Source organism: Rhinatrema bivittatum, chromosome 10, assembly GCF_901001135.1.
Source record: "Rhinatrema bivittatum chromosome 10, aRhiBiv1.1, whole genome shotgun sequence".
NCBI classification, from domain to species: domain Eukaryota; kingdom Metazoa; phylum Chordata; class Amphibia; order Gymnophiona; family Rhinatrematidae; genus Rhinatrema; species Rhinatrema bivittatum.
The window spans coordinates 42,504,896-42,524,012 of NC_042624.1; the positions used below are offsets into that span (position 1 = coordinate 42,504,896).

General features: G+C 43.4%; 1 protein-coding gene across 4 annotated transcripts in view; it reads left to right on the forward strand.

Moving 5' to 3' along the window:
• Positions 1-16,195, forward strand: part of LOC115099712 (putative defense protein Hdd11) — a 108,324-nt gene extending 92,129 nt beyond the window's left edge. For all 4 annotated transcript variants that reach the window (XM_029617461.1, XM_029617463.1, XM_029617460.1 and 1 more), the window contains exon 6: positions 16,010-16,195. In XM_029617461.1, coding sequence (XP_029473321.1) covers positions 16,010-16,060 — 51 coding nt within the window. In that variant the 3' untranslated portion in view covers positions 16,061-16,195. The remainder of the gene's footprint in view (positions 1-16,009) is intronic.
• Positions 16,196-19,117: the final 2,922 nt, after the last annotated feature.

Sequence of the window (19,117 nt, forward strand, 5' to 3'; positions counted from 1 at the left end):
TGTGGCTCTTTTTTGGCCCTTTTTGCCTTGCTTCTTGTGTGTGGCTCTTTTTGGCCCTTTTTGCCTTGCTTCTTGTGTGCGGCTCTTTTTTGCCTTGCTTCTTGTGTGCGGCTCTTTTTTGCCCTTTTTGCCTTGCTTCTTGTGTGCGGCTCTTTTTTGCCCTTTTTGTGCTTTGTATCTCTTGTGTCTTGCTTGGCTTTTACCTTTTGGACTTCCAAGTGCACTTGTTTTCTGGGTTCATATGACCTGCAGGAGGTGCCTGCGCCCAAAGTTTCATCTCCAGTGTTTGGTTTCCGTATTTCAAGTTTCACATTCCAATGGGTTTCCTTACGATCTGCAGGAGGCGCCTGCACCCATTGATGTTCCAGATGTCTTTTTGCCTGGTTTTCGATCTCCCAAAGGAAGGGAGGGGACCCCTTTGAGGAGGGGGTACTGCTGCGCTCCTGCTCGCGGGCCTAGCCATGAGCAGGCACTTACCTTTGCGGCACGAAGCCACCGCCGTTCTTCGCGGCAGGAGCCATAGTCAGCTGTTCCTCTCTTCGCCGCGGCAGGGAGCCGCGGACTTCGGGGCTTCAATGCGGCCAGAGCCAATGCCCATGTTATCTTCAGTTTGCGGCCCGGAGGCCACAGTCCCCGGCCTCACCTTCGCAGCAGGAATCGCCCTAAGTCCTCTTCAAGTGGCAGGATGCCCAGCTCTGCTCTGTCTCTTCAGCGTCTGTGCAGGGCCACTATCCAAGGTCCTGCACTTCCTCATCCTGTCTCCTAAGGTGAGGGTAGCGCCTCCTTCACAGATTTAAAGGGCCCGTGGCCGGATATGCCCCCGGCCCCAGCTGGACTGCTCCCTTGGAGTTTCCTGATCTTCAGCCCTATATAAGGGCCCAGCTTCCAGTCCTTCGTTACCTTCGCAAGGAATTCTCATCTTCGCTCCTGCTGGTATTTCCTGCTCTTCGTGGGATCCCTCGTCATTCTTCATGTTCCTGGTGTCTTTTGGATTATCCCTCATCTTGTCTTGATGTTTCGTGATATTCCTGATGTTCCTTCCTGATGCTTCGTCTCCGCTTCTGCTTCCAGACCCTTGGTTCCTCGTCGACACCTCTTCTGGTGTGCCATATCGTGTCTCGTCACCTCGTGGCATGGGCCTGTCTTCTCGTTCACAGCACAAGCATCCGGAGGGTCATCCTCGCCTGAAGCCAAGGCTCGTCTTGGTCCTGTGTCTCATGCCTGAAGCCAGGTTTTGTCTTGGTCCCCTACCCTGAATCTTGTCTCGGCCCTTGGATGTTCTTGTGGCTGCTCCATCCATGCCTAAGACTCTGACTGAACCTGTGCCATTTCAGCATGGTCCGTGACCAGCCATGGGCGGCTGTGTAGAGCGCGCCTTTGGTACAGACTTCTACTGAATCTTCGCCATGTTCCGGCTTCATCTTCCAAGTATTCGTCTGGAGTCTGCCTCGCACTCAAGCGAGGTCTGCGACCAGTCCCGTGGGCCCGCCCTGTGGTGGACTGTGTAGGGCTTGCTACATCGCAGCCTCAACCCAGTACTTGACTTTGTTCCTGAACCTTGATCCTGAGTCTTCATGTCCCAAGCTTCTCGTCTGAGTCTTCACGTCCCAAGCTTCTCTGTCTTCACGTTCCAGATCCTTTGTCTGCCCTTTTCTCCTGTCCGTCCTGCTGCCTTTGCCGTTTCCAGCGGCAGGTCCGAAAGGGCTTAGAGTAGTCGGAGGACCACTCAGAGACCAACCTTGCGTGGTTGGCCTCACTGAGGCTATGCAGGTCGGCAGGGGCTTGGGCTTCGTCTCAACCCAGACACGGATTCGTCTCACCAGCCTCGGCGTTTCCTCGGAGCTCCTCTCCGGGTTCACTGAGGGCCAAGGGCACACATTTCCTATTCCGCGCATCAGCTGCTCATGGTCTCTCCTGAAACATCTAGCCAAAGCCTGCGTGAGCAACACCTCTTTTGAAGGTGTGAATAAAGATGGATAAAGGTGAGCCAGTTGATATAGTGTATCTGGATTTTCAGAAAGCGTTTTCTTGAGAGACTCATGAGGAAATTAAAAAGTCATGGGATAGGAGGCAATGTTCTGTTGTGGACTGAGAATTGGTTAAAAGATAGAAAACAGAATGTAGGGATACATGGTCAATTTTCTCAGTGGAGAAACATGAATAGTGGAGTGCCCCAGGGATCTGTACTAGGACTACTGCTTTTTAACATATTCATAAATCACCTAAAAGTGGGAACAATGAGTCAGATCAAATTTGCTGATGATACAAAATTATTCAAAGTTGTTAAATCACAAGAGGATTGTGATAAATTGCAAGAGGACCTTGCAAGATTGGGAAATTGGGCATCCAAATGGCAGATGACATTGAATGTGGAGAAATGCAACGTGATGCATGTAGGGCAGAGCAACCTAAATTATAGCTACACAATTCAGGATTCTTCCTTGGGAGTCACCAACCAGAAAAAGGATCTGGATATCATCATGGATAATATGTTGAATTCTTAGCTCAATGGGTGGCGGCAGCCAAGAAAGTAAATAGAATGCTAGGAGTTATTAAGAAAGGAATGGAGAATAACAGAGAATATCATAATGCCTTTGTATTGCTCCATGTTGTGACCGCAACATGAATATTGTGTGCAGTTATGGTCACCACATCTCAAAAAATACAGCAGAATTAAAAAAGGTACAAAGAAGGGCAATCAAAATGATAAAGGGGATGGAATAATTCTCCTATGAGGAAAGGCTAGGGGTCTTCAGTTTGGAGAAGAGACGGCTGAGGGGAGATATGATAAAGGTCTATAAAATAACAAGTGGAGTGGAACGGATAAATGAAATTGGTTGTTTACTCTTTAAAAGACAATGGACATTCAATGAAGTTACAAGATAATACATTTAAGACAAAGAGGATAAAATATTTTTTACTCAATGCATAATTATTTATTTATTTATTTATTTAAATTCTTTTCTGTACTGTTGCTAAGTTATATACCATCGCAACGGTTTACATGTAGGCACATAAATTAATGTAGGTGGATGCGTACTATAGTACAGTGGTTCTCAATCTTTTTTCTGTCGGGACACACCTGACAGATGGTTCTCACATGCATGACACACTGACCCATGATCGTCACGGGGCTAGATGTAAAAGTACAGTTTGCATCCACAGGAACCCCCCTGACCACAATAATGGATGTAAAGCAGAATTATGACATTCCCCATACAACTCACCCAACAAAAAAGATATTCTGGTTCTGGTGTCATCTCAGTAACAGCAACTCAAGCTCCTTCTATTTCCACGCTTAATAGCCCTATTTATGAAAAGACAGCAGTTTACCACCAATGCATGTCCTCTTGAGAAAACACAACAAATAAGACTGATACAAAATGCTTACATGCTAGTAAAATATCTCATCTCGGTAACAGACACAGAACCGACCTAACATACTCCCAGGATCTGCAGTAATGCACATAAACTAATCCGCACACAGTTACACCTGTATTATAGAATACACTCAAACAGGAGCAAACCTATCTATGAAAAGGCAACACTACAAATATTAAATCAGGCCCTAAAAACCAATATACCTCTTATTAGGAAAACAGAACTAGCAAGCAGCTATAGATCCCCACACAGAAATAATTGTAAAACTATACTAAGAAGCAGAATAAATGTTTCAAAACAGCTATGAACAGAATAACATCCAACATTTAAAAACTCATAAAAACTATTAAACATTCTCCAAACACCAATAAAATATTTCAAAAAAGCAGACATCACATAATATTAAATAATTAAAATGGCAGTCAATCAAGAAAAATAAACTTTAAAAGCCACCTTTACTTACCCCTCCAGCAGCTCTCCTACTCCCCTTCCATGCAGGCTGTGGCACACACCAGAAGCAGCAGTAGAAGCTAAGTTCTATATTCATAGTCCTCTTCCTTAGTGCCCATGTCTCTCACAAACACACCATACCAGTCATGCCCCCATGACCAGTTTCTGTCTCTCACACACCAATCATCTCCCAAACAGTCTGACACACACACCAATCACCTTCCTGAACAGTTTCTCTCATGCCATACACACACAGGCTTCCCATTCCCGTATTCTACTTACATATATGGGCTTCTCACTCTCATAATCACTTTCTCTGTCTCACACACACACACACCAGTCTCTCACTCCCATGCTTGTTCTCTCCACATGCACAGGCTTCTCATTCCCATAATCACTTTCTTTCTTTCTCTCTCACACACACACACGTCACCTGATCTCTCTCATGCATACACACACACACAGGCTTCCCACTCCCATGTTCTCTTTTAAATACACAGGCTTCTCCCTCCCATGCTGTGTCTCACACACACACCCAGGTTTCTCACTCCCATGCTCACTCTCTCCACATGCACAGGCTTCTCATTCCCATAATCACTTTCTTTCTCTCTCTCACACACACACACACGTCACCTGATCTCTCTCATGCATACACACACACACACACAGGCTTCCATGTTCTCTTTTAGATACACAGGCTTCTCCCTCCCATGCTCACTCTCTTCACATGCACAGGCTTCTCATTCCCTTAATCAATTTCTCTCTGTTACACACACATCAGACTCTCTCTCTCACACACACCGTCACCTTACCAACCAGTCTCTCTCTCTCATGCATGCACACACACACACACACACAGGCTTCCCACTCCCATGCTCTCTCTCACATAATCAGGTTTCTCACTCCCATGCTTTCTTTCACCCCCCCCCCCACCCAACACCAGGCTTCTTATGCCCATGATTTCTCACATACCCAGATTTCTCACTTCCATGCTTTTTCTCTCTCTCACACACACACACATCAGTCACCTCCCTGACTAATGTTTCACACTCTCACATACACATCTGTCATCTCCCTGAGCAGTCACTTTCATTGTCTCTCACATATACACACACATATCAGCTCTCTGACCAGTTTCTCTCAATCACACACAGGCTGGCTGGCTGCTTCTCTCTCTCTCACTCACTTCCTCTTCCCCACCGAGCACAAATAGTAGCTGCAGCAGCCTCTTCCTCCAGCCCCTGCAGGCCAAGAAAGAAGAATCCCATCGGCCGCGGGAGGCTCATGCTGCTGTCTCTTTTCCCGATTACCGGCTGCTTCGATTGCTCGGGGGGCGATGCTGTTGCCGCCGCTGCTATTTTTCCATGCAGCACGGCTCTTTCTCCTTCCCGCGCACCGCGTATCACTTCCTGTTCTGGGTCACAGGGGGGGGGGGGCGCGGGAAGAAGAAAAGGCCAGCCGCAGGTGCCACACTGCTTCTTCTATCACTGCTGCCGTTCCCACTGGGCTTGAACGTACTGATAGCCGGGTGGCAACGGCAGCAGGGAAGGAAGAGTAGCGGGAGAGACTGAGAGCACGCGACACACCTGCCGGTGCTTGGCGACACACTGGTGTGTCGCGACACACACCAGTTGAGAAGCGCTACTATAGTACATTCTAACAGGTGCCACAAAAGGTTCAGTTACAATAAATCGTTAGACAATCAATTGTTTAGTGAAGTAGGTCATGACCAAGTGTACCTGTAAGGTACTGTTCACGGGTAAAAATCATATTTATAGTGTTTACAATTACGTTTATTGTGAGGTAGAGTTCATAGATTATTAAAATGCACATTCTTAGAATAGTGCTGTGTGCTGGTGTTCTTCTGCCTATTCCTGTATATTTTCATTCTCCAGTCTCTTTATAAAATGCTTGTTTAAAAAGCCGTGTTTTAAAACTTTTCTTAAAGGTTTTGAGATCTCTTTGCAATCTGATCTCTAGAGGCTTTGTGATCCAAAGTGTAGGGCCTGCTAAAGATAAGGCCCTTTCTCTCACTTGAGTTAGTCTCGCTGTTTTTACTGAGGGAATGGTTAGGAGTGCTTTATTTGCCGATCGAAGATTTCTGTGTGGGACATGCACTCGCAATGCTGTGTTTAGCCAGTCCAATTTTTCATCATGTATTAGTTTATGTATGGTACATAGGGCCTTGTATTTAATTCTGTATTCAATAGGTAACCAATGTAATTCTGCCAGGGTTTTGGTTATATGGTCCCTCCTCCTTTTTCCGGTTAGTAATCTAGCTGCTGTGTTTTGAAGTATTTGAAGTGGCCTTAATGTTGAATTCGGGAGTCCTAATAAAAGGACATTACAGTAGTCCATGCTGGAGAAAACTAGTGCTTGAAGTACTGTTCTGAAATCAGTTAGTGTTAGTAGTGGTTTTAGTTTTCTGAGTACCATGAGTTTTGCATAGCCTTCTTTTACTTTTAGCAATATGTGCTGTTTTAGATTGATTTCTGGGTCCATTATTATTCTAAAGTTTCGTACTTTTTCTGCTAGTTCAATTTTCTGGTTGTCTTTGAGGATTATTGGAGTTTGGATGATTTCAATATTTTTCCATTCTAAGTCTAGAAATTCTGTTTTTTCAATATTAATCACAAGTTCCATTCGGTTTAGCAGTTGTTTTATAATGTCTAGGTACATGTTAGCTAAGTTTAACGTTTTCTCTAGTGTGTCCTCGATTGGTAAGATTAGTTGAATATCGTCTGTATAAATGTAATGTATGATTCCTAGACCTGCTAGCAGATGACATAAGGGCAGCATGTATATGTTAAAGAGGGTTGCAGACAGGGCTGATGCCTGCGATACTCCTGTTTTGAGATTGACTATTTTTGAAAATACGTTGTTGATCTGAACTTGAAAGAACCTATTATTTAGATATGAACTAAACCATTTTATTGTTTTGCTGTGTAATCCTATTTCTTCTAGTCTTTTTAGTAGTATTTTATGGTTTACTGTGTCGAAGGCTACTGATAAGTCTAGCATTATTAGAATGTAATGTTTACCGCTATCAAAACCTCTTAGAATGTTATCTGTTAGTGAGAGAAGTAGTGTCTCAGTGCTGTAGTGCTTTCGAAATCCATGTTGAGATGGATATAGTATGTTATTATTATCTAGGTGTTCAGCTAGCTGTTTCTGTACTGTTTTTTCTATTAGTTTAGCTATTAAGGGAAGATTTGAGACTGGTCGGTAGTTGTTCAGGATCATGGGGTCACTGTTTTTTTTCTTTATGATTGGTTTTATAATTGCCCCTTTTAGCATATCTGGCATAGTTCCTTCTTCAAGGGATAGGTTTATGATCTTAGCTAATGTAGGGGAGACTGTGTTAGCTGTTTTCTTAAGTTCAAATGTTGGTATTGAGTCGATTTTGTGTGGAGCCGAGTTTATGTTTTTTTAGCATGTATTCCACTTCCATCTCAGATATCTCAATAAATGAATACCATTGGTTAACGTCTCTTTTTTGCATTTTAATTTCTTGATTGTTAATATTTGGAAGTTTATTTCTTAAGTTAGTAATTTTGTCACTGACAAATCTGGCAATTTCGTTACATTTTGATTCTGGTAGATTTTGTGGTGATTCTTGTTTGTCATTGGTGAGATTTGATACTATTGAGAATAAGGTTCTTGGATTGTTAGCAAATTTTTCTATTTTATTGCTGTAGTATTCTTTCTTAACATTAAGGATTAGTTGTTTGTAAAAAGCTAGATGTTTTCTGTATTTGGTTAGGGTATCGGTTGTTTTGTGTTTTCTCCATCTTTTTTCCATTGATCTGAGAGTCCTTTTTGCATCTTTTACTTTTTCGTTGTGCCAGGGATTATTATGTATTGCTTCTTTTTTACGTATTGATTTGATGGGGTTTATTTCATCAGCTATTTTTTTTGGTTAGACTCTGTTCCGTAGCAGAACTGCAGTTGTTGTAGTCAGTATCTGTTAGTTTTTCCTCTAATTTGTCGTTTAGTTTTTCAATATTGAAAGGTGGATGATATTTAAATTCTACGGGTTTATAATTTTGTTTGATTTGAGGTTTAAGGAATTATACGTTGGAATGAATAAGGAAGTGGTCTGACCAGGGAATTTGCGTGTAATCAGTTTTACAGTGTTCTAAACAGTTGTGGTTGATGAAGGTGAGATCCAGGGAGTGTCCAGCTTTAATGTGTTGATTTGTCTGTTATTAGTGAGAAGCCTAATGCAGTCATAGCATCTATTAGTGTTGGCATGTGTTTGATAATGGGTGGACGTCCATGTGAAGATTAAAATCTCCTAGTACTATGGTAGGTTTAGAGATGTTTAAGTGTGTTGTAAGGAACTCAATTAGTGGTGAGATATTTAATTCTAGGAGGCTTGGTGGGCAGTAGATAAGGCATATTTGCATATTGTTAGTATCAAAAATGGCAATTTCATGATTTGGTGGGGGTGTTATTGGTATTGGTTTACATTTAAAAGTTTTTTCAATAATTAGTAAGAGTCCACCTCCACGCTTATTTATTCTAGGGACTGAAAACACCTCGTAATTTCTATGTGCTATTTGATTTTTTAGGACTAAGTCTGATTTTTTTAACCATGATTCAGTTATTGCAACGGTTTGGTTTATTGTCGTACAGTAAATCCGTGATAATTGGGAATTTTTTGCGACTGATTGTGCATTTACTAAGAGAAATGTTAACATAAATAGGTTGTTTATGGCAGAGTTATTTGAGATAGGGGACCTTTTTATCTGTATAAGGTTATTATGTGAGGTTTTCTTTGTCTCTTTTGTTATATATCTACTTTTGTTCTTTAAATAATTATTTTCATATTTACCTTTGTTCAAGCAGATGGCACTTCACCTTCCTTGTCCATGTTGCAATTTGATGGGTTTTGGCTTGTGTGGTCGTTCTTGGTTTCTCAAGGTTGTACAAAGGGGCATGCCCCTTTGTTGCGCCCCTTTGGTGTGGACGCCGGCGCACAGCGCCTCCGGTTCCTCTCTGCACATTTAAATCCCCCTCTTGGTGCGCTTTCTGACGTCGGTGACGTCAGCAGCGTCAGCCAAGGGGGAGGAGTGCTGCGGCACTTCCGGGGTCCTCGAGGGCGATGCGATACAGTGTCTGTAAGGGAAACACAAGAGAAAGAGAAAAGAAGAAGAACCGGTCAAGCAAGGTAAAACAGGGAGACCCCTCGGGAGAGACAGGGAGATGGAACAGGAGAGGGAGAGAGAGAAATTCACAGGAGCCTTCAGTGGTTCTTTAGGCAGGTCAGGCAGATCGGCAGCAAGCCAGCGTGCTGGTCACACAGCTGCCTCCGGTTTCCTCTCTGCAAATTTAAATCCCCCCTCTTGGCGTGCTTTCTGACGTCGGTGACGTCAGCTCTGGAATTCATTGCCAGAGGATGTGATGAAAGCTGATCATGTATGTGGGTTAAAAAAGGTTTAGACAGGTTCCTGGAGGAAAAGTCCATAAACCATTATTAAGGTGGACTTAGGGAAATTCATTGCTTATCACTGAAATAAGCAACATGGAATTTATCAACCTTTTAGGGTCCTACCTTGTGACCTGGACTGGCCACTGTTGGAAGCAGAATACTGGGCTTGATGGACCTTTGGTCTGACCTAGTATGGTAAACCTTATGTTCTTATGAGAGCATTCAGAATGGCCATCAATGCCAGCAAATGGATGTGAAGTTGCTGCTCCACCCTAGACCATGTCTCTTGAGAGCACAGCATCCCGGTATGTGCTCCCCAGCCTTTGGTGAAAGCATCAGTGTTTACTATGACCTGGTATGATAAAGGTTGCAGTGGGAATCCCCACTCTAAATTTCATCCACTACCAGAGGGAGAACTTCATCAACTGGGTTAGCCAGATCGGTTTCAAGGGGGGTTGAGTCAACTGATGCCACTGCTGGCAGAGGACCCACTGAAGAGACCTCATGCATGAAAGGCACCGCATCTCAGTCATGTGACCCAGAACCACTAGGTGTTGAGTCCGTCAGTCGCAGACGGCTGTACACTCTCTGCCTTACCTCTTTTCTACCTCTCTCCTCTCCTCTGGGAAAGATGGCTGCCTCCGCTGCTGTTTGCCGACCTCTTCGGCATCCCCAGACTGGCATGGACGATTGCATTCGCCATGTTTTCTCCTGAGGCCTCCTTGGGTGCGCACACGCTACCCGCTCCTTTGAATGCATCATGGTGGGAACCTCAGGGGCGGCCCCATCGCATGACGTCACTACCTCCGGGTACTTAGCCTCCACTCACCAAAAGTGCTACGAGTTAGCAAGGATTACAGTCCAGCTAATTCTGACCGCTTCCAAGCTGCCCACTTGGAACACCTCCTACTACCCTCCAGGGTAATTCGCTGATTCCAGGAAGCTCTGGGAACCTGTTCCTTGGGGGCCCTTCTGCTTCTATCCACCCTCCGGGGTTTGCCTCGCTCTACCCACCCAGGACACCCGCTTCTCGGGGGTCTTGTCTGTTCTTTCTCCAGGTGTCCTGCCGGATGACCTTAGGTACTCGCCCCTCGAGGGCCTACTCTCTCCTGGGTATCCTGCACCACGGACCTCGGGTCCTTCACCTTGCAAGTAACCACGGTGACTACAGCTACCAACCCTGTGAGTATTTCAGCTCTTCAGACTCTCTATCTGCTTCACCCTACCAGATTCTCAGCGTACTCTGCTTGCGGACCACTACCGGATCTGTCTACATCAGCCATACTGCTGGGACCGGGTTCTTGGGTTATCCCGCTTTGCGGACCACTACCGGACCTACATCTCTCAGCCAGAGTGAGAGCTACTCAACACCTGAATATCCTGTGTCAAGTTGGAATTCATTACAGAGGTACTCCGAGTCTACAAGCACTGTCCGCTCCTCGGACAGCACCGTTACTGTACAATAAAGCTTCTGTGTCCTCTTACTACACAGTCCAGCCTATCATTGTGGTTCCCCATGGGGCCCCTCCCCGTGGGAGGAGTCATTGCCACAACGACCATGCCTCAAACTCAACACTAGGATGGCATGGGCCATGGCTTGCGAGCAAAGTGACAAACTGGAGGCCAGAGATCTCAGTCTGAAAGCCATAACAGGAATGCAGTCTCCTGCAGGGAGTCTATCCAGGCTGCAATATATTTGATCCACTGGGTTGGAACCAGAGTGGACTTGGGGAAGTTGATGACATAATCCAAGGACTGGAGGAAGTCATTGTTTCTGTTCCAGGCATGGAGAACTGATTCCCGAAATGGTCCCAAGAGAAGCCAATTGTCCAGTTATGGAAATACATAAATCCCTTGGTGGAGGAATGCTGCTACCACCACAAAATACTTTATGAAGACCCTTGGGGCCGATGAGAGGATCTTGTATTGATAGTGGGATTCGTTCACAATGAAATGATGATACTTCTGATGGGTTTTGTGGATTGGAATTAGGGTATAAGCTTCTTTCAGGTCAAGGGCGTACATCCAATCCCCCTGCTGAATGAAGGAGAGAATGCCTTCATCTTTAATTTCTCCTGTAGAAGGAAACCTCCTGACCTCTCCGTGATAAGTACGTACTGGGAGTAAAACCCCTGGTCATGCTTCTGTGATGGGACCAACTCTGTCACCTGTAGGCAGAGCAATTCCAGCTCTGAGCATAGCTAACCATGAGATGGGCCTGGATTGAAAACTGGATGATGGGACAAACACCAGGTGTGAGAAAAAACGCAAGCGGTAATCACGTACCATAATCTAGAGGCCCCAGTGGTCCCTGGTAATAGACATCCATTTGGTCAGGAACCATTGGATCCTGCCTTCAACCGGAGAATCTGGGCCCTGAGACTGCAGAATCATCAAATACTGAGGCCTGGCTTTGGTGAGACCTGTGGTTATTGCTTTGGCTGTCGTTGTTTCCGTTGGCATCCCTCGCCGAGAGCTATTGTAAACAGGCCTGGATCTGCCAAAGGCACACTAAGCCTGTATCTAGGGTGGTAAAAATCTGGGGGGCAGCAGGCTGGCTCAAGATTTTCTACCTTTCAGCTATGCTGAATCTCATTTAGCAGAGAATAGACCTCTTCCTGATCAAGTCCCCCCCCCCTCCCCCCATGCAGCATGCAGGGAACAGGACAGGAGGGGGATTGAGCCTGTAGGCGACTGAGCAAAGGGGGATCATTTTGGGGAGATTATGAGGGGCTGAGTAGAGATCATTGGAGGGAGGGAAGAGAGACTGGGGAATGAGATGGCGATCAGCTGGGGAGGGTCTGTCAGTGTGTGAGAGAGAGGGGAACAAGGGAGGCAGTTTTCATGTGTTTGCAAGAGAAGGGATTGGTATCAAGTGTTTGTGCATATGTGTATGACATATTGAGTGGGATGTTATAAAGGGGATGCAAGGAAAGCAGGACCTCCCGCCTCTCCTCCCCACCATTGCAATTTCAGATCATCCTTCCCTTGATCTTGGATTCTATCCTTCATTTCCTGGAACCCCCCTTCCTTCCATTTTACCTATCTCCTCCCTTCCCCGGTTCCTGGAACCCACACCCCAACCCTTATTACTCCCTCCTCCCCTTCCTCAATCCAATAATCTTCCTCTCTCTCTTTCCTTTTCCCCATCCCAGATTTCTAATCTTCCCAATCTCTCACCTTTCCTATCTGTAGTCCTGTTTCTTTCTCACACTCCTCCCCCTTTCTATTCACCCCATTCTGGATCCTCCTCCTTTTCTCTCCCCATCTCTGAGGTCTCCTTGTACTGATAATTACAATCACTTTTTTCACTAATTAAAATTAAATAAATTATAATGCCCTCATACTAGATAGGTATGTATATGTCTATAGGAGGCCCACCTAGTTACTCGAGGTGAGGTTTAGGTATTAGTATAGGGGTTAGGGGCCACTTTGACATTCAAAGAGAGACGTACGAACAGAAGTGGGCTCTCTTGTGAAGATTTGATGACCTTCGGAGTGAGGAAACTGAGCCAAAGATGAGATTTGTGCAGTGTTCTCTCAACCTAGCTTGATGTTACCCAGGTAGAAACAACAAACCACCCAACTATTGTACTGGTATAAGCTATAAAGCACCTTATTACCAAACAAACTTTTGTTAGACCCTCTATTCACGAGTAGGCATAGAGCAAACCATCTCGTTTCTCATAAGGGGTCAACAAAAGTCTAACAAAAGTTTGTTCGGTAATAAGGTGCTTTATAGCTTATACCAGTACAATAGTTGGTTGGTTTGTTGTTTACATAGTGGTGTACTGGAATACACGAGTGGTGTGTAGTGGGTTTTTGTGTGATTGATATCTTATTTTGTACCCAGGTAGAAACTCCATCTCTATCTCTGTCTTTCTCTCTCTGGTTGTAGGAGGGCCCTGATAGCTAGGCTGGCTGTCCAGGAGCTTACAACTACTAAAAATGACATTTGCGAAAATATCACAAAGTGCGATAAAGCCCCGCATGGCCTAACACAAATGAAAAAGGTGTAGTTAAAGCCGTGCGATAGGGCTTCACAAAACTGTGAATCCCGCCCCTAATGCCTCCTCTTTTTCTGATTTGCATAGCACCATCATCTAACGGTCCAACTGACTCCCTCACAGGCTTTCTGCTTCGGATATATTTAAAAAAGTTTTTACTGTGAGTTTTTGCCTCTACAGCCAACTTCTTTTCAAATTCTCTCTTAGCCTGTCTTATCAATGTCTTACATTTAACTTGCCAACGTTTATGCTTTATCCTATTCTGTTGGATCCATCTTCCAATTTTTGAATGAAGATCTTTAGGCTAAAATAGCTTCTTTCACCTCCCCTTTTAACCATGCCGGTAATTGTTTTGCCTTCTTTCCACCTTTCTTAATGTGTGGAATACATCTGGACTGTGCTTCTAGAATGGTATTTTTTAACAATGACCACGCCTCTTGGACATTTTTTACTTTTGTAGCTGCTCCTTTCAGTTTTTTTCTAACAATTTTTCTCATTATATCAAAGTTTCCCTTTTGAAAGTTTAGCACAAGAGCCTTGGATTTGCATACTGTTCCTCTTCCAGTCTATGGCCATATTCTTTTCATATTCTCTCTTAGCCTGAATTATCAATGTCTTACATTTAACTAGCCAACACTTATGCATTATCCTAATATCCTATTTTCTTCTGTTGGATCCTTCTTCCAATTTTTGAATGAAGATCTTTGGCTAAAATAGCTTCTTTCACCTCCCCTTTTAACCATGCCGTTAATCGTTTTGCCTACTTTCCACCTTTTTTAATGTGTGGAATACATCTGGACTGTGCTTCTAGGATGGTATTTTTTTTAACAATGACCATGCCTCTTGCACACTTTTTACCTTTGTAGCTGCTCCTTTCAGTTTTTTTCTAACAATTTTTCTCATTTTATCAAAGTTTCCCTTTTGAAAGTTTAGCATGAGAGCCTTGGATTTGCACACTGTTCCTCTTCTAGTCATTAAATCAAATTTGATCATATTATGATCACTATTGCCAAGTGGCCCCACCACGTTACCTCTCTCACCAAGTCCTGTGCTCCACTGAAAATTAGATCTAAAATTGCTCCTTCTCTCGTCGGTTCCTGAACCAATTGCTCCATAAAGCTATCATTTATTCCATCCAGGAACGTTATCTCTCTAGCGTGTCCCGATGATACATTTACCCAGTCAATATTGGGGTAATTGAAGTCTCCCATTATTACCGCACTACCAATTTGGTTAGCTTCCCTAATTTCTCTTAGCATTTCACTGTCAGTCTCACCATCTTGACCAGGTGGATGGTAGTATACCCCTATCACTGTAGTCTTCCCCGACACACAAAGGATTTCTACCCATAAAGATTCAATTTTGTATTTAGTTTCATGCAGGATGTTTATCCTGTTGGACTCTATGCCATCCCGGACATAAAGCGCCACACCTCCTCCCGGGTGCTCCTCTCTGTCATTGCGATATAATTTGTACCCCGGTATAGCACTGTCCCATTGGTTATCCTCTTTCCGCCATGTCTCTGAGATGCCAATTAAGTCTATGTCATCATTCACTGCTATACATTCTAATTCTCCCATCTTACTTCCTAGACTTCTGGCATTAGCATACAAACATTTCAAAGTTTGTTTTTTGTTTGTATTTTCATTCTGCTTTTTAATTGATAGGGATAAGTTAGAATTTTTTAGCTCAGGTGAGTTTTTAGTTACAGGCACTTGGACTACTTTTCTAATTATTGGAACCTCACTGTCGGGATGCCTAATTCTAATGCATCATTAGTATCCTTTGAAGATACCTCTCTCCGAACCATGCGCTGCTGAGTGACTGTCGGCTTTCCCCTTTGTTCTAGTTTAAAAGCTGCTCTATCTCCTTTTTAAAGATTAGCGCCAGCAGTCTGGTTCCACCCTGGTTAAGGTGCAGCCCATCCCTTCGGAAGAGACTCCCCCTTCCCCAAAAGGTTCCCCAGTTCCTAACAAAACTGAATCCCTCTTCCATGCACCATCGTCTCATCCACGCATTGAGACTCCGGAGCTCTGCCAGCCTCTGGTGACCTGCACGTGGAACGGGGAGCATTTTAGAGAATGCTACCCTGGAGGTTCTGGATTTAAGCTTTCTACTTAAGAGCCTAAATATTGTCTGCCAATGAATTACAAAAAAAAAAAAAAAAAAAGCAAGAAAGTCCTTCCCTAGTCACAGAGCAAATAGCATAGAATTCCAGATGCTTAGAATGAGGTAGGAGAAACTGGATTCCCTAATTGTCTCCAGTTTGATCTCACAAGAGGATGGTATAGTCAGTAACTCTTGTTGAGATGAGCAAAGCAAGCAGCGAGGATATTCTTTATATTTTTTCTTGGCTAGCCCTGAAACGTGCTGTAGTGGGAGCTGCAAGTGCAGCAAGGCAGAGAGAAAGGTGGGAGGATCATAAAAAGCACAAAAAGTGGAGCGAGAGGGGAACCGTTCGTACAGCTGTGCGGACAGAGGCTGGAGGGGTTCTCATGAGTGCACAGTAGAGTTAAACTCTATTGAGCTAGAGAGAAGGGTCTGCTCAGCCCGGTCATATGACGTCACCCACATGTCATGGCTAATTCAGCCCTGCTTGTCAACAGAGAAAAAAAAGATACCTTGCTTTTTTTTTTTTTTGGTAATTCATTGGCAGTCAATATTGATATAAATATCCTGACATAGCAGCAGCTTCATGTCTTATGTCAACTGATGTACTTCTCTTGTTTTCTTTCAGAATCCTGCAATCTACTGTGGCCTGTTCCTGCTGTTTGCTCTGCTAAAATGACTAGGAGGATATTAACTTGCTCAGTAATTGGAAAAACTCAACCAAGCCTTTTTTTTCTGCATATTTATGCCTCTGGTTACAAACATTTTTAAATAAAATCTGTCCAGCAGTAAATTACTGCTAGACTTTTAAGAAGTTTGGATATAATCTATAAATATATTGCAATGAAAAAGAAATGGTATAATCACTGTACATTTTGTGGTAATTCCCGGTATGGTATTTATACTATAGAGCAGGGCCCCTGGTATCCTATGATTCCTTTTTCCTCCCCTCCCATTCTGTAATCCCCCTTATATTTTTCCAACACTGGTCAGTAAATTCCCCCCCCCCCCCCAAACAAATTAACCAGACACAAGAAATATCAGAAAACATTATTATTTGTATAAAGTAAAATACAAATTGATATTACAGGAAGCCTTGAGACCTAAGACACCGTTATTCCTGAAAACTGTGTCATAAGTTGAAACATTGTTAAGTCGAAACCGATCGTCCTATAAGAACAATGTTATAAATGAAGGATTGGTTCCAGCACCAGGGTGTGATATCCTATTTTCTCCAAAATAACCTGGAATTTAGTAAAATATATAGCCCTGTAAAAAGTCACTTTTTAAAGCATTATTTTTTTAGTCTGAAGAGGAGCGTGCCAAGGCATGCCCACAGGACACTAAGGAGAGGAAATGCTTGGTCCTCTGCCTGCTGATGTCATTCTGCCAGGTCTCATGGCGTGGAGGCGTAGCCTCGTGCTCAGAGCAGCAGGCTGAGAACATCACTGCTGCTCCTTGTGACCTTGGGCAAGTCACTTCATCCACCATTGCCTCAGCTACAAATGTACTGGGCCATTTAAGGCCCTAACACACGCAATAATGCTGTAACACGCGTGCTAAATAGCACAACATGGGTTAGTTTGCAAATGTCACGTTTGCTATGTAAGTGGGTGAAGTTAATGGTAATGAGCAGCTCCTAGCATCAAATGTCATAGAGTAGTGCAGATTTTAATGCCGGAAATAACCACACCTTTTTCTGAGCATTGGGCCTGCGTTAGCTGTGTGTTAATGACCAAAAAGGTTTTTATCGCAAATGCTGGTTCGGGGGGGCGGGGGGGAGAGAGACCAATATGTAACTTTACTATTTATACCCACTGTAAGAAGGGGCACTATTAACTCAGGGTGAGGTTTGGGGGTGGGGTAGGTTTTTGGGGGCAGTTTTACATACAAAGTCACAGGTACAAACGACAGAGTTGACATCAGTGAAGAATTTTTGTCATTTGGAATGATGAAAAATAAAAGAGGAGTTGATTTGTACAGTGTACTCTCTACCTAGCTTGATACACTCCCCTACACCCCCCCCCCTTACAGTAGTATAAATAGCAAGCTTACATATTGGTTTCTACAGAGTCTCTCTCTCTCTCTTTCTTTCCCTCCCCCCCCCCCAACCCAAACTGGCATTTGCAAAAAGGTGCACCTGCGATGGATTAATCAGCGAGCGCTGCGATAAATGAATCAAGCGTGGCGGAAATTAGCCTAACCACGCCTCCTTTTGTAGCGCAGGCACTACTTCTGCTATATTTATAGCATTTTGATGAATCTATGGGTGAGATTGTGAGCTCTCTGGAAATGGGGAATTACCTACAGTACTTGAATGTAATCTGCTTTGAAATGTCTGAAAGGCAGAATATAAATCAAATAAATAAACAATGTGTGCCTGGTGGGGGACACACAGGCATCTTAAAGTCAAAACAGGTGTTGTAAGTTGGATAATGGGTGTCAGTTTAGAAACATTATAACTCAAAATGCCTTCAGTTTTTTATTCAAATTAATGCAAATATGCCAAATAATTGCTGTAGAGGGGAATGTTCATACTCTTGCTGCAGGAAATTAAGGGCTTTGCTGTATAGGTACAGTAAAACAATACTCTCATTAACTCATGGAGCTGAAATGCTGTGGAGAACTCACAAGCAAAGCATGTGAACAGCTCCATTACTGACATTCTTGGATCTGTCACATTAAATCGGAAGAAATCATTGTGCATGCTTAGCAAAGCTGGTGAGTCCAATTTGAAATAAAATAAAAGCTTTATTTGAACATCGCACAATATAGTGTTAAAAGTCTGCCAAGTACAGAAGAAGCAAAGGGGAAGAAAATGACAATGAGAACTATTTTAGGGAAATGTGCAGTGTGCCTTAGTTGAAAACAACTTGTAAAATAAATAAATGTTTAAAGCACACACAGAGAAAGAAGCAGGTAATCTTATATTCTCAGTTTATCAGTAGGGAATAATTCCTGTCACAGAGTTTAAATCATGGAGCCACCACCAAAAGAAAAAGTCAACTATGCCCTTGAAGCCTAAAAAAAAAAGGATCACATTACAAAGTCTTGATAACTCATCAAGTCAACCGGGCTCAGTCTGGAGCTGAATCTTTCTGCATCTATAGAACAATCCTTTGTTGAGATAATAGGATTGATGTTTGGCCATTTTTTTTTAATTGGATTCTGCCCGTGTTCACCATGATGAAGCTCTGCTTTCTGTCCCGCGTTGAATATTCCATATCGTTAATGTTCATTTAAATTTACCAGGTCCTTAAAAAGACATAACACTAGAATATCTCTCATTTATAGTATTTTACAGTGCCTTTAGAAATGTATATTTGTATTCCTTATCTAAACATTGGGCTCTGGAATCCAGTTCTTCTAAGTATGCAAGTTTCCCTTATATCTGCCCCTAAGGAAATTCAGCTTTAAAGCTGAATACCAGTAGCAAAGTTGTTTTACATTTTTTCTGCACTTCGGAGCATTGACTAGAGTTGGTGGCTCTATTATGCCCTCAGCCCTAGATCTGTTGATGCATCTAGTGAGAAAGTGTGGAGATAGCCATAATATGACATTCATACTCTTTACATTCTTTCTTGAAAAGGTGACCTTTTCAGGGACATTTATGCTGGATACATACAGTATGTAATGAAACTAAAGAGTTGCAATAATGTTTTAGGTGCTTAAAGTCTATTCAGGCTCTTGACTTTTTAGTGCCCTTCCCACATTTTTTGTCTCTGAACACATGGAT